At 42.3% G+C, this 15,724-nt stretch overlaps 1 protein-coding gene across 4 annotated transcripts in view; it reads left to right on the top strand.

Annotated features, from left to right (window-relative positions):
- The window catches only part of ZFYVE28 (zinc finger FYVE-type containing 28), a 299,535-nt gene that overhangs the window by 265,138 nt on the left and 18,673 nt on the right, over positions 1 to 15,724 (top strand). For 2 of the 4 annotated variants that reach the window (XM_090035435.1, XM_090035433.1), the window contains 3 exons: positions 4,574 to 4,725; positions 5,071 to 5,187; positions 8,810 to 8,914. In XM_090035435.1, the coding sequence (XP_089891561.1) occupies positions 4,574 to 4,725; positions 5,071 to 5,187; positions 8,810 to 8,914 (374 nt within the window). Of the gene's footprint in view, positions 1 to 4,570; positions 4,726 to 5,070; positions 5,188 to 8,809; positions 8,915 to 15,724 lie in introns of all 4 variants that reach the window. The other 2 variants (XM_090035434.1, XM_090035432.1) reach the window with 1 other exon arrangement.

The following is a 15,724-nucleotide window of genomic DNA, read 5'->3' as shown; positions in this document are numbered from 1 at the left end:
CTCCTTCCACAGTGTTGAGCTGAGGGTGGGGTGTGGATGCTATGATTAGGGAGAGGTTCAAACCCAAATCCTGGCTTTCACAGTCCCCACCAGGGTCTGCCAGGAGGGGGAGTAGGAAGCAGCCCTTACCAGGCTTTTACCCCCTGCTTACTGCTCAAGGGGCAGGGAGTGTTGCCCATAGCTAGCACTCTGAGGCAAAAGGGGTGGGGGAAGGGAGGACTGCTTGTGTGGACTGCATGCATCTGTTGATGATACTGAGCTTTTTAGTCTTTCTCTCCTTGCTTCTTCTTACTGTCTGCAACAAACTGATGACACTCACAGGTCACATTCATTGCAAACCAGGTCATTTGAGAACTCAAGAGCAGGAGGGGCTGGACCTAATGATCTCCTGAGGTCCCTTCCAGCCCTTAGGTTTAATGACTATGAATCTGTTTCTCACACCTCTCTCTGTCCCCTGTTGAACACTGACAGATTGCGGGCTTTGAAGCAAGCAAGCCAGCAGGGAGCTTATAAGAACGCAAAGCTTATCAGCCCATCAAGCCCTATAAAAGAAAAGAAATGCATCTCTTATTAATTTCAAGCTTCTCATATCTGCAGGGTGCATTTGCAAGCCCCTGGCTTCTAGCCCTAAACAGACACTGTTCTGTGTGCCTTTGTTGCAGTGAAATTGGAGACACACACACACACAGACACCTGTCAGCATTAGCTAGCATGGGGGGCATAGCCAGGTGCTGGCTAGGGTCCATGCTACTGGGGTCCCTGCCATGGGAGGGGCCGGGGGGGGGAGTCCCTGCTTGAGCAGTGAGTGGTGAGGGGAAACAGATGCTGCAGTCCCCCACCCCCTTCTCAGCCAGCTGGAGGTCTGGCTAGAAAGGAGGGGCAGGGTTAGCCCCGCTGTCTGGAGCAGACAGCCCAGCCCAGCGCAGGGCTGGAAAGCAGGCCGGGATGCTGGGGGAATCTGATTTAACTTAAACCAGGAAGGGGCCTGGGACAGAAATTCCATAAACCGGTTTGACCCAAATCAGTTGACTCTGATACTACATTCAGCCAGTTTTATCTTAAACCAGTTTCAGCCATTTGTAAACTGGTCTCTGGGCACTGAACTTACATTCTGTTACAGATTTAAACCAGTTTCTGATCACTTAAACCAGTTTATGTATAACTTCTGTCCCTAGCCTATCAGTGTAAATAAATCAGTTCTGCAGTTATCTGCGCTAAAACATTTTAATTCTTTAGACAGTCTCATAACATCAGAAACAATTAATACCGTTTATGCATCTCGTATCATTTGATAAAGATAATTCTAATATGACCTGTTCAGGCATTGAAAATGATAACTGGCATAGCTGTCCAATTATTTGAACCTCTGCAGATGAAAATTTAGGTTAATTTCTTCGAAGATAATTTTTAAAGCCAAGTATGTCTTTGGTGTCTGTTTTCACACAGCCATCACAATTTGTATACCAATCAAATATACCAATCAAATATCTATTTTCAGATGGGCCACTTTCTCTGAAACCATCAAAGCGTGTTTTTATCCTTATAAAATTTTCCACTGTATGTTCACACTTAATATCCCTGCGAATAAATTATTTTAAAAATAAAGCATCTTTCAGAATAAAATATTGATGTTAAATCATTTATTTCAATATTTCACTTGTATCAATTCTTCTGTAAATGCTTAGCATTATGATAAAGGCAAATTAATTGTTTCTTTTAAGCTACGAACTGATGGTTATAGCATGTTTTAAATTTTTGTGGAAAGTTCATTTTTTCTCAACCCTGAGAGAAGCAGTCCTGAGGGAAAAGTATTTAGACATCTCATAAATAGTGATGTGCGTGTGTATTCATGCATACATATGTATGCGTGTGTGTATATAGATATGTGCAAGCGTGTGTGCGTGCATGTATATCTATCTATCTATTGCATGTTACCTTTCATCCCGGGATTTCAAAACACGTTACACAGTTTGTATTCAGGAAACTCCCCTACAACAGAAGTGTTACCAACTAGGAGGTAATACACAACTATTATTACATGCCGGGGACTGTGGAATAAAATAGCTTGGACTAGAAAGTGGATAAAATTTCATCTATTTAAAATTGTGGGAGAAAAATGATGTAGGAAAAACCTAGTTATTCAGATTAGAATTTGGCTAGGAAGCTAGAGTGAGCATCCCTGACTTGCAAAGTCTGCAGTAATTAAATATTCTCTGTTCTGAAAGATGCTTTCCACAGTTCTTTACCCACTTCAAGTTATGCTCTGACACACTTCCTCAGTAGTGACTCAGTGGGAAGACAGTCATCTGCTGAATCACCAGCCTAAATGTCTGCTGCACCTGGTTTTTTCTGTAAAGGGCTCCCTTTCAGCCCAACTCTGCTGAGCTTGTGAGAGTTAATGAGATCACAAGCTGAGATTGTATGACTATAAACAAACTTTTTTTATTTCATCATTAGCTCTTTACTTCTTTCAGAGAGAGAGATGTATACTAGAAATAATAAGTATGTTACTCTGTACTTGGTTCTTTAAAAAAATCAACTTTTTTTGCCATAGTGGGGACAAGTAGAAAACTTTTATTCATACTAGCTAGAAGTCATACAAGTAATTATCTTGGAATCAGTGAGACTAATCATCTAACTACTGGCCCTTAGTGATTTCTGATGGCAAACAATTCGCTGCCCCACAACTCAGTCCTCTTGCATTACCCTAAGCTGAAGTCATTTCCTTGATATGGTGACAACACAGATCTTACCATGTCACTAGATTGTTGTATTATAGGCAGCATATTACATCTGCATCATCAGGGATCATGGAAAAGTTCATTGGAAAAGAGAGAATTCTGATTCAAACCTGATTATCTTCAGTAACTCTAAACTGAATCTTTTGTTAAGGTGAAATGAAAAACGTGGGTAAACAAGATCACAGTAATTGGAAGAAGAAAGGGGAAAAACAAAGATCAAAAACTCAGGAAATTCAGAGTTAAGATTAACTTGAAAGAACCACAACTATTTGAATGTATAGAAAAGCATTGTTAAAGTATCCAGGCTACATCACCTGTGTCGTCTTGGTGATTCCCAGGCAAATGCCCATCTTTCCATCTGTGTTTCTTTTAGAACTAAGCTGGAAGTAGTGTTTATTTTCAGATTGAAGACTTTAAGCATTCCACAACCTAATTTATTTGACTTTACATTTTCCTTTTACAGCTCATTAGGTCATTTAACAGAATTCTGTACCATGAAGCATTAGTTATAATTGTTTTCATGTTACCCTAGTAAATACACTCACTGTGTATCTTATACATGATTCACTGATTTGCCCTTGCAGTCATAGGGTCTGAGTCTGCAAGATGCTGACCGCCTCCAATGGCACCTTACAAAAAGTAAAGCCAATAGAACAGCTGAATGTGGAGGGATGTAACTGCCTTCTGTATGCTATTTATCCAATTAGGGAACCATGTAAGCTACTAGTTTTTTTTCTCTGTAGTGTATAGAGCACTAAAAATAAGTTGAAGTTTAATATAACCATTATATAATAAAAGTTAAAGCATTCTAGTTTTCTTGGTGAAATAAAATTTTGGTGTGGATGGGGAAGAACAGTCTTAACATGAACCATCTCCACATAGTAGCGTCAGGAGGAATGCCTCCTTCCGTTCCACTACATGAATCCAGAAAACTTTGTTGTAATTGCCTCCTACTCTGTTCTCAAGTTGGGATTTGGGGAATGGCAGCATTAGATTTTTCTCTCTGATGCAGTGTGTCTTGACTTAAAAATATAGCTTTGCTTGAGAACCTTTAGGTATATGGAGAACTTCTCCCATTCCTACTAGGGATTCCTCTGAGTCCATCAATAGTTGTGTCCCTGCCAGGTAGAAAAAAGCTCGAGACAACTGATTTATTTTTTATTTTATTAGAACAGTTTGTCTCTGGAGGTCACTTGGTGGTCCATTTTAGGCTCAGTAAAGATGATAAAAAGCCATTCTGATAAAACAGTTTAATTTCTCAATATCTTTTAAAATTGAGGTGTAATGGACTAATCTACATCAAATAAGGGAGCGAATTTTTATCCCTCCATATTATTTTTGTATAGAAGCAAAGCCCTGCTGAGCCTCTAAGCTTTAGGGTTTCTGAATTCCTAAAAAACCCTTTTCCAATTAACTTCAGATTTGATAGAAAAATGCTAACTTGGTCCCTCAGCTAAGTCACCCATTTTTGGGCTAGTGTTCCTTTGTGCAATTTTGAAGCAAAGAGGAATTCTAGTTAGGCTTATAATAGAAAGTAACCTGAATTATGAATTCGTTGCAAGCATTTTGTAGTAGTTTAATGGAGTATAGTAAAATGTTGGCAAATAGCTGACTGCTTCATAAATGTGTCACAGTATGAAAATCAGGCTGGATGGTAACTGAATAGGCAAGGTTCAGTAGGGTCAACAAGGATTTACTACTGTTTATTCTGTTTTGTAGTAAGGGCTTTGCTTTTACAATAAATCCTTTAAAAGATCAGTCACTCTCTGAATGGCAAAGCGAAGATTTAAGTTACCTCTCTTCCTTCTATTCTTTTTTTTTTCCCACAGCAGTTTAATGACGAGCTCTTGTTCATCTGATGACATCGATCAGGAGGAAATCCAGCTTGCCTTGCAGGCTGCTAAAATTGCTACCCGAGAAAAGATAAGATCCCGATTTCATGGCAGCAATGACCTTATTCACAGGCTCTTTGTCTGCATCTCAGGTGTGAGAGCTCTTTGTTTGTTGTAATGTAAATGTTATAAGGAAATATTTATAAGGAAATTTTATAATGAAACTCAAGATGTCCTGACAAAAGAATAAGGAGGTGGCTGTATATCAGATCATAAACCCCACAAGGACTAAAAACTCTTTCTTAACCATTAGTATGGCTTACTCAAATTTTGTTTAGTGAAATCTATGATTAATTATATTATCTTAATTTTATCACCAATATGTTTGTAAGTGTGTCTTATTTTTAACAAAAGGCCATAACATTGCTTGTATCTAGAGATGAGTTTTGTAGATTTTGAAAATAATAATGGTTTTAGCCACTTCCACAACCTGTTAGGTGTTGCTGACCAGTTGCAGACAAACTATGCCAGTGACTTGCGAAGCATCCTGAAGACCTTATTTGAAGTTATGGCAACCAAACCTGAAACAGAGGACAAGGAAAAACAAAAGAAAGGTAAAAACAGCAGTGGAGATGTCCTGTACTGCCATTTTCCTTTGGTTGTTGTACACTAGTCCACAAAATACTTGGAAGTAAATCAATTGTTGGTTTTGTTTAATAACTGTCTTTTGCTACAAGGCTATTATTAGGGACCTAACCAAATTCGCAATTGCACGATTTTTGTGGAAACTGCGAATTCAGGCAGGCTCTGTGAAAAATGGTGGGCTCTGTGGAAAACAGTGGACTCTACAATTTTGGTGGGCTTGCTGCAAAAAAGCAAAGCAGCAAACAAAAAACCCTTATAGGCAAGCAGAGCATCTTGGAGCACAGGAAGGAGGGGGCTTGCAGCAGCTCTGTCCCTTCCCCCCTCTGCACACCCCATGCTCCAAGACTCTGCTTAGTTGTAAGATTGGGGCGGAAGGCAGGTTTGCAGCGAGCATGCCAAGATCACAGAAACCACAGCTTAATTACCCTGAGTAAGCCTGGGAAGCTATTCATCCATGCTTAATAACACATGGGAGAATGTCTTCCCCGGGCCTTATCAGGATAATTAAGGCATGGTTTTGGGCCATGTGGCAATCTGTGAAGAGGGGCAGGACTGCTGAGGCCCCTCAGCTAATCAGAGAGATGAAGGGCCCTGCTGCACTCAGCCTGCAAACATAACAGCCAGCCCCGAGATCTATGCTCAAAATCAACTGGCCACCTCCTTGAGTTTGGTAGACCCCTAGCTATTATATAGTCCTTTGACCCTTGCTAAAATGAAGTCATAGAAAAAGAACTTGGTAATGGGAAAATGTATGTATGTGTAAGAGTGCCTGGCACCATCAGCTGAAAACAATATCCTTCAGGGTACTTCTGCCCATTCCCTTTTGGGTATGAGGAATGGATCAATCCTTTTAGTCTGTGTGGTTATGTTAGGATGTTGTCAGGCCTTGGGCCTGATTTCCTATCATATTTCATGACCTTTATGGCTTTACAGGTCCTAAGGAAAATACACCTAACACATGCTTTAGAATAGTGGGTATTTTAATTTTCAAAATAAAAGTGATAACTCTGCGGAAAAATAACACGCTATACAGTTATAATAATTTTTAAAAAAGCAAGTAAAGAGATGAACTGGCTTATCTCAATAAAAATGACAGACTAAATCAAAGAATGCTGAGTATGGAAATATCTGGTTTTGAAGCACTAGCCAGTTAAGAGGAGAAAAGGAGCCAGAACTGAAGCAGGAACCAACAAAAGGATTCAGATGTTAGCAGGCTTTTCTCAATCAGCATTTGATCCTTTCCTGTCTAGAGAAAGCTCCGCTGAATTGCTTAAAAAGCAGTGTTAACACAATTCTTTCCTTAAAAATGTCCAACAAGATATTGAATGGCTGATTCTGCCCCTCATTATACATTATATTATCTAGACCTGAACACCTTAAGGCAGGCAGTACTCTTGGATTTTCTCATTGACTTCTCATAATTAGAGACTCTCCTTTTCCCCTTCTCCCTGTTTCATGCTGAAGCATTTTTAAAGCATTCAATGTATTACTATTAAACTTGAATATCATCACTTTGAGGTTTCATAGATTTCATAGACATTAGGGCTGGAAGGGACCTCGGGAGATCATCGAGTCCAGCCCCCTGCCCAAAGGGCAGGAAGTCAGCTGGGGTCATAGGATCCCAGCAAGATAAGCATCCAATTTGCTCTTGAAGGTGTTCAGTGTAGGTGCTTGAACACCTCCGCTGGCAGACTGTTCCAGAACTTGGGGGCTCGGACAGTAAAGAAATTCTTCCTTATGTCCAGCCTGAAACGGTCTTGCAGGAGTTTGTGACTGTTCGACCTCGTCATCCTTTGGGGCGCTCTGGTGAACAAACGTTCCCCCAGATCCTGGTGGTCGCCCCGATAAACTTATAGGTGGCCATCAGATCACCCCTGAGCCTGCGCTTTTCCAGGCTAAAGAGTCCCATGGCTCTCAGCCTGTCATCGTAAGATCTGTTTTCCTGACCTCTGATCATGCGTGTGGCTCTCCTCTGGACTCTCTCAAGCTTCTCCACATCCTTTTTGAATTGTGGAGCCCAAAACTGGACGCAGTACTCCAGCTGCGGCCTCACCAAGGCCGAGTACAAGGGGAGAATGACGTCCCGGGATTTGCTTGAGAAGCATCTATGGATGCAAGCCAGCATTTTGGTCGCTTTACTAGCCGCAGCATCGCATTGGAGGCTCATGTTCATCTTGTGGTCAATGATGACCCCCAAGTCTTTTTCTTCTGTAGTGCTAGCCAACGTAGCACTGCCGAGCCTATAAGGGTGCTGCAGGTTTTTCCTCCCAAGGTGGAGAACCTAGCATTTTTCGGTGTTAAACACCATGAGGTTCTCGTCTGCCCATTTGCTGAGCTTGTCCAGGTCAGCCTGGATCACCCACCTATCTTCTGGCGTGGATGCTTTGCCTCAAAGTTTGGTGTCATCGGCGAACTTGGCCAGTCTACTCCTAACTCCAATGTCCACATCATTAATGAAGATGTTGAACAGTATGGGTCCCAGGACAGAGCCTTGAGGGACCCCACTGGTTACAGGGCACCATGATGAGTGACTGCCATCAATCACAACCCTCTGGGTCCGACCACGAAGCCAATTTCTGTTGGTATTTCTGTTAAATGTATTTCACCAAGCCATGACTGAGAATGAGCATCCAACAAATAACATTGCCATCTACTTAGTATGGCTGGCATTTCCTCAACCTTTGTAGTAATAGGATCTCTGGGTATGAAGAGAGAGGCCCTACTGGACTTTTATTTTTCAAAAGAAAACAATTCATAGGGTATGTTGACATTGGCTAGTGGTTACACCCAAAAATAAGCTCCATCTTCCCACTCCTGTATTGCATGCTCCAATCCTGGAGCCAAGGTGGATAAAATACACTGTGGATACTTTCTGCTGCTGCTCTCAAGAACTGTTTTTGGGGTGCTTGAGAGTGGCAGTAGAAGACATCTCAAATGTGTCCTCACTGCCTCAGTTCTGGGGTTGGAGTATATGGTGTGGGAGTGGATGGGTGGGGCATATTTTTTTGGCAGTGACCTCAAGGGTAGCGCAGAACCAGTGTAGACATAGCTTAGTAAATGCTAAATTATGAATGAGAGATTAAGGAGATCTACTCTGACAGTTTGCAGATATCAAGATAATGTTATATATAATTACAATTAAATCATCAAAGTAGTCGAAAGTAATGAGCAGAAATGTATACAAGAGAATTTTGGGCTGAATATCAAAAATCACTTCCTGACAGTTGGTTATTTTAGATTGTTTCCTAAGACAGACTCTGGATGCCTCATCAATTGGACCAATTAAAACAAGACTGGCTGTAAAAACTGTGAAATGTAATGTAGAGAACAGCTCCACACTGGAAGTAAGGGAGGACAAGAAGTCCTGCAGTACAGTGTCTTCCATTTCTAATTTGAAAGTCTGTGATGTATTAAGTGAGAAAATCTGGCCTTCTTGTAAAGTAGTATTGTAAATCATGGCAAGGAAAGAGGAAAAAGAAGATGACGGTACAAATAGAAGTTATTATAGTCTAATAAAAGACCTAACCTGAAGGCTTTAAGAACAAATTGAAACATATGAATTTAAGTACACTTTTTTTTAATGTTTTACAGTTAATCAGAGTTTAAGGAATGCAGCACTAGAAGATTGTGCTTTATGCCAGGAAACCATATCTTCTTCAGAACTTGCAGCAAAGGCCAGAGATGGGGACTTTGAAGGTACTTGAATATTTCTGAGAATTAAAATAAGGACACACTGACTGAGGTTCCTAAACTGCTCATTAGAGCTAAAAGAAAAGTACAGTATAACCTCATAAATTTGGTGCAGTCAGGACTGAGCACTTGCTGGAAATCTGAAAATACCAGATTTTTTAAACTGGCGTGGGGGCCAGTCACAGGGAGGGGCGAGGGGAGTGGTAGTGGTGGCCGGTCCTGGAGCAACAGCCGCACACAAAGCAGTGGCACAGGGTTGTGAATGGTGGTGGCAACCGCCGCATGTGAGCTTCCCCCTCCGCATCTGGGAGGGTGGGGGGCAGCGGTGGCCGGTTCTGGAGCAGTGGGGGAAAGTGCCAGACTTTTGATAATTCCGGATTTTTGGTATCCGGATTTATGAGGTTATGCTGTATTTGAAATCCTTGTTCTTTTTTGGGAAATGACCTTAAAAATGGTATCATAGGATTTTCTATACGGTCACGATATCTGATGAAGTGTTCTCACTTTCCCATCTTAACTATTTCTTCTGACAGCCCTACAAACACTACCTGGCATCTGAAAGCTATTTCTTACAGCATATACATTTTTGTATCAGAACAGAACAACATTGCATGTGGCGAATACGTAACTATGGCTATATATCATATGGGGTTGTGTTTGAATAGGAGGTAAACCACAACTGAGTTACGTAAATCATCCCAAAGTAATACCAACAGACACTTTGGTACCAGACCATTTTGTTGTCTTTTAAATGCCACTTATTTTTGAAAACTCTAAAACACATTTTTTCTGAAAAAATTGTTTTTATAACTCTGTTAATACTATTTTACACTATGTTCAATATATAAAGCCAACATAAACCGTAGCCCCATTAATGAATCTGTGCTGACTAGGGAGCAAACATTCTAAAAGATCAATATTAGGCAATTTTGAGGACTTTTTATATTTATATTTATATATATTTTTATATTTTAAAGTCTGATATCTTGGGGCTAAAAGCAGATGACTATTGGAAGTATGACAGTACCCTATTTCCAATTATATTCAAGCAATTAATTTTCAAAAGCAATTGTCAATAGTCATTTTTGGGTGCCTCAGTTTTTCTGAAAATACAAGTCCCTATTTTCAGCAGCAATGGGCCATGAAATCAGACCATAAACTTGGTAGGGGTCCTGCACTGAAAATGCCCTGTTCTGGGCTGTAGGCCAGCTTAATTCATAATTTACAACAAGAACATGTTAGGTTCTAGAAAGAAACAATAAAGTAACTCAGGTCATTGGAAAGTTAGAGAAACCATCAGAGGAGATGATTTAATAGGCAAGTGCAGATGATTGTCAAAGGTAAATGGTAAGCACGTATATTAATTATATATTAATAGCACATCTGTGGTAGGGGGACAGGTCAGAGAACAGTGTGTGCTGTTAGAAATGGATCAACGTCTCATAATTCTTGTCCTGGAAGCTCAGAAGTTCTTGTTGTTATTTATCTAGATTGCAGTAGTATCTTGAATTCCTAGTCCTTGGCTAGGACTCCGCATGGTTGGCAATGGAGAACAAAAACAATTCTGCCCCAAACACTTACAATCTAAGTATGAAACAGGTGGCAGCAAATAGATAGATACAGATGGAGGAGAGCAAGGAAACAATGGGGAAGTGTGGATCAGCATGACAAGCAGTGATATCAGTACACCAGGAGCCTAACTGTTGTTGAAATACGTTCTATCTACAGTTTTGGTTTAGATAGCTTCATAATGAAAAGGATGGGACCAGATTCAGAGTCTGAATATTAATATTTCCTGAAACTTAGTTGTGTGTGAATTTGCCTCACTCTGAGGTTCACGTCTTTGTTTAATATGGAAGCATGTTTTTAAGCACTTTTTAGTATCTGCTAAAAATGCTGCATCCTGCATGATGTATCATTTGGTGAGTGGAGTGGATCTTCTAAGACCTTTTAAGGCCAAGCAGAACCAGTGATTCATGTTGGGACCTTAGGTGAGTAATATGACCCATCTCATCTTCACCTTTGGCTCTACTGGAAGCCAGAGTCTACCGGCCCAGACAAAACACAGTGCTAGTATGGCTGTACTGGTTCTAGTACCCAAGTTAGTTCATTCAGAAATACCTAAGGTATCTGCACAGCACAGCATTGTACTATGTGGGCTTGCCCTGTTAGACAAGCCAAAAAGATATGGTTCAAGTTGTATCAGAGGAGTGAGGTTGTTTCATCTATCTTAAGGTTTTGTATGTGCTATCACAGAAGTAACTCAAGGCTTATATATCATTTAGTGCTTGCTGTACCATGCGGCATATGATGTTTTTCATGTTCAAAGGCACATAAACCTTGAAAATTAATGTTCACAGTGCCATTGCAAGGCAGGTAGATAAGCATTCATACCCTCCTTTTAATAGATGGTGAAAATAAGACAGCTTAAAACATGGGTTTAGATCAATAGTTCTCAACCTTTTTGAATTAAGGCACCCTTGGAAAATTTCAGCTTTCACTCTATTATATTGCCATAGTAAAAAAAAAAAAAAAAAAAGAGAGAGAGAGAGAGAATCCTTCTGTAGCAAAGAACTCAGAAAGACCACAACACGTCAGAGTGGTTTTCATAGAATCACAGAAAGTTAGGGCTGGAAGGGACCTTAGAGGCCATCTGGTCCAACCCCGTGCTCAAAGCAGGACCAGCCCCAACCAGATCATCCCAGCCAAGCCTTTGTCTAGCCAAGATTTTAAAACTTCCAAAGGTGGAGAGTCCACAACCTCTCTGGGTAATCTGTTCCAGTGTTTTACTAATGTGTAGCCTAAACTTTCCTTGCTGCAACTTGAGACCGTTGCTCCTTGTTCTGTCATCTGCCACCACTGAGAACGGTTTATCTCCATCCTCTTTAGAATCACCCTTCATGTAGTTGAAGGCTGCTATTAAATTTCCTCTCAGTCTTCTCTTTTCTAGACTAACTAAGCTCAGTTCCCTCAGTCTTTCCTCATGTATCAATTCCCCAAATCCCCAAACCATTTTTGTTTGCCTTCACAAGACTCTTTCCAATTTGTCCACATCCTTTGTATAGGTGGAGGCCCAAAAGTGGATGCAGTACTCCAGATGTGGCCTTGCCAGTGTGAAGTAGAGGTGAATAATAGGGCTGTGTGGAATGGCTGTGTTTCGATTTTGTTTTGGATTCGGCCGCTTCAGAGGGCAGTGATTAGTTTCAGTGTTTTGGATTGCTGTCCTGTTTCATTTAGGCTGAATCTGTTTCAAACAGGCTGCAAGAGAAGCTTTGCACAGCCCTGCTACCCAGCCAGGCAGGGCTTGGGGCCGGGGGCTGCAGGGCCCCAACAGGTAGTAGGACAGGGCCATGGGTGGCTTGTCTGGGAGAGGAGGGGGAGCAACCACTGCCCTCCATGCAGGCAAGGAGACCCCTGCATGGTTCTGATTCTTGTCACACTGAGTCGCAGGGCAGGGAAGCAGTGCAGAGCAGTGAGCAAGCCCACTGGTCCCTGCTGCGCAACCTGACTCTGCAGGCAGCAGAGATCTGGGGCTGCACAGGGTGGGGAGGGAGACCCCAGTGCGGATCTCTGTTACCTGCGGAGTCAGGTCATGTGGCATGGATTCCACAGCCCCCAGTTCGATTCCCCAGCTCTCTGATCGTTCCCCCAGCTCTTCCTGGGGGGTGCAGGCCCCCAGATCTGCACGCCAGATTTCAGCAGGCTGCCACTGCAGGCTGGGTCAGGGGCAGCACCGCAGTCTCCCAGCGCTCAGCATAGGCTGTGCTCAGCCTGCAGCAGCAGCCTGCTGAAATCCTGCATGTATATCGGGGTCCCGTACCCCCGAGAAGATCTGGCGAAAGTGATCAGAGAGCTGGGGAATCAAACCATGAGCTAGATGTCAATATCAGAGCAGTCCTTTCTGCTGCCCCTTTCCCCCCCCACTTAGTTTTTGTTTCCCTGCAAGCCCAGTTCCAAATCTCCAAAATTCTCCTCAACATTTCAAAGCCTTCCGTTTCAATTCGGATTCGGTGTTTCAGGTGCTGAAATGGCCCGAAACACCTCCACAACAAAACAGCTGCCAAATGTAGCCCAGTATACCATTAGCCTTCTTCACAACAAGGGCACTGTTGGCTCGTATTCAGCATATTGTTCACTGTAACCCCCAGCTCCTTTTCTGCAGAGCTGCTGCTTAGCCAGTCAGCCCCCAACATGCACTGGTGCATGGGATTGTTTTGTTCTATGTGCAGGACTTGGCACTTCTCTGCATTGAACTTCATAAGATTTTTTTTGGTCTTTATAAGATTTCCAACTTGTTGTGGTCTCTCTCTGAATCCCAGCCCTACTCTCCAGCATATCTGCTAATCCCCTCAGTTTGGTGTCATCTGCAAACTTGCTGAAGTTGCCCTCTATGCCATCTTCCAGGTCATTGATGAAGATATTGAACAAAACCAGCCCTAGGACTGACCCCTGGGGCACTCCACTTGATACTGGCTGCCAACTAGCCATCAAGCCAACTACCCTCTGAGTGCAATGATCCAGCCATTTTTCTATCTATCTTAGAGTACATTCATCCAACCCATACTTCCTTAGCTTGCTTGCAGGAATGTTGTGGAAGACTAAAGTCAAGGTAGATCACATCCACTGGTCTCCCTGCATCCACAGAACCAGTCATCTTATCATAGAAGGCAATCGGGTTGGTCAGGCATGACTTGCCCTCGATGAAGTGATGCTGACTACTTGTAATCACCACGTTCTCCTCCAAGTGCGTTAGAAATGGATTCCTTGAGGACCTGCTCCAGTTTTGACACTATGGATTCCTATTTGAAATTTCTGGGTTTATCTGATGAATCATCAGTAGGTGTTTGCATACTTACCAGTGCTAATATTAAGTAGCATGCCACAGTACCCTTAAAAGGATCTCATGGCACCCTGGTTAAGAATGAGTTGCTTGTTTACATTTACCCCCGGTGGTGTATTTTTGAGAAGTACTCTGACTTCCACAAAGCTGGGTCTCAGTTCTTTCTTAAGTGTAACTATTCTGTCTCAAATCATGGGATCCCAAATAGAGCGTCCTCAGGTCCAAGGCTGGTCTCTAAAGTCTGTTCAGTTGAATGCGAGTGGTATAGTGGTCATGTTGACACTACTGCTGTCCCATTCAGTGCCTTTTGAATCCAGGATAACTGAGATCCAATAGCTAGGCAATTTACCTTTCCACTTGTATGCAGTGGGGAGACAGGGAGACAGTATACATTATTTCATGTGATTTGTAGCAGCAAAGGCAAAAGGCCTTAAGAAAAGAACTGAAAGGGTAATAGATTTTAGAGCAGTACTGTATATGTATAAGCCATTGTTTTCTGTTTATATACACCCTGTGAATTGCTGCTAACCTTTCATTTGAAATGGCAGGCTAAAAGATTTCTAATGTAATCTCCTCATTTGAACAGTGGTGCAAATCCATCTGACCAGCACAGTGTCGAAATATTAAAGCCTTTTCTGGGAGAAGATGGTGCCTTGGCAGATAAAGTGAAGAATTACTCGATAATAATTTAAATTGATTTTCTATTGTTCCACAATTGAAGGTGTGACAGAAGGAGCCATAAAGAACGCTCGGATTATTTCACACGAAAACAAAGCGTCTAATGAAATATCAGTACATGCTAGGTGTAGACAATGACAGAATGCAGTGGCTTTCCTCTCTATGCCCCCCTCCCGCCCTGTGAAAGTTTACACTTCTGCAGTTTTGAAGGCTGTAGTTGAATCTGACATGTTTCGAATAGGCTCAGCTCAGGAAGCTGGCACAAGCTTTACATAAAGCAGCTCTCTTTTCTGGGCCCTGTCACAAATGAAAAGTAACCTCTGTGGAACCTGAGCTATCTGAACTGCATCCCCACATAAGAGGCGGGCCATCACCTTGCTACGACGCAACCTCCTTAGCCCCCTCTTCTCCTACCATGAAGCTTTTCAGCTTTTCTTACCTTCCTCCACGCAGAGCAGGAAGCCCAGCGCTGGAGCAGAAGTGCAGTTTTCAGGGTAGGAGGTGCTTAATGGACCCTGCCAGGAGGAAGGCAGGACCCACAGGCAAGTGGGGTGGTTGTTTTGTCTGCTGGGTCAGGTATATGCGTACAATGGCCACCACTACACGCTAGCAGGGCTCGGCGTACTGCTAATGGGATACCTGCTTCTCCTTAAAAAACAGCTGATTCCATGGGGAGTTGTGATTTTCTGGTTTGTTTTTTTTAAGTGCTCAGAAAAAGTCACAGGGCCAGATCCTCTTCCATCTATTAGGTGCTGAAGCCTTTAAGTACTACTCTACTCTACTTGAGTTCCTGAAAAAAGCTGTTAACACAGCTATATTTTTTAGCACACTTTCAACTCAGCCTTGTGATTAGTGGAGGGGGAAGGGAAGGGAAAGGAGAAGAACCCACCTACCTTTTGCATTTAACAGTTTTTCAGGGACTTGAGCAAGGTGGATTGCAGGGGGACAACTAAGCACCACTTGGGCTGCTTATATTTATAAAAGAATCTGACCAAAAGAAGCAGAAAATCTTGCCTGTGAAATGGGTGTTCTAGAGACTGCAGCGAACTACTGATCTCCTGTTCCTGTGTGCTGTTGTCATGATTTGACCAATATAACCTGTCTTGTAGTGAAGTCAATGTAAAAGGAATGTTGCAGGGGCTCGGGGGTGACTTAGCTAGTATAAATCAGTGCAGTTCTGTTGTCTTCAATGACTGCGTCTGCTTCAGTCGCCTCTTGCCATTTTTCCTGGGAGACTGTGAGTTTTCTTGGTTTATCCTTAGCAATGGATGGATGTCATGAAAGGGAAAGTGTGTTGT

The sequence above is a fragment of the Crocodylus siamensis genome, chromosome 2, assembly GCF_052110815.1.
Source record: "Crocodylus siamensis isolate JL-2025a chromosome 2, ASM5211081v1, whole genome shotgun sequence".
NCBI lineage: Eukaryota > Metazoa > Chordata > Crocodylia > Crocodylidae > Crocodylus > Crocodylus siamensis.
This window is presented reverse-complemented; position numbering and strand designations above follow the sequence as displayed.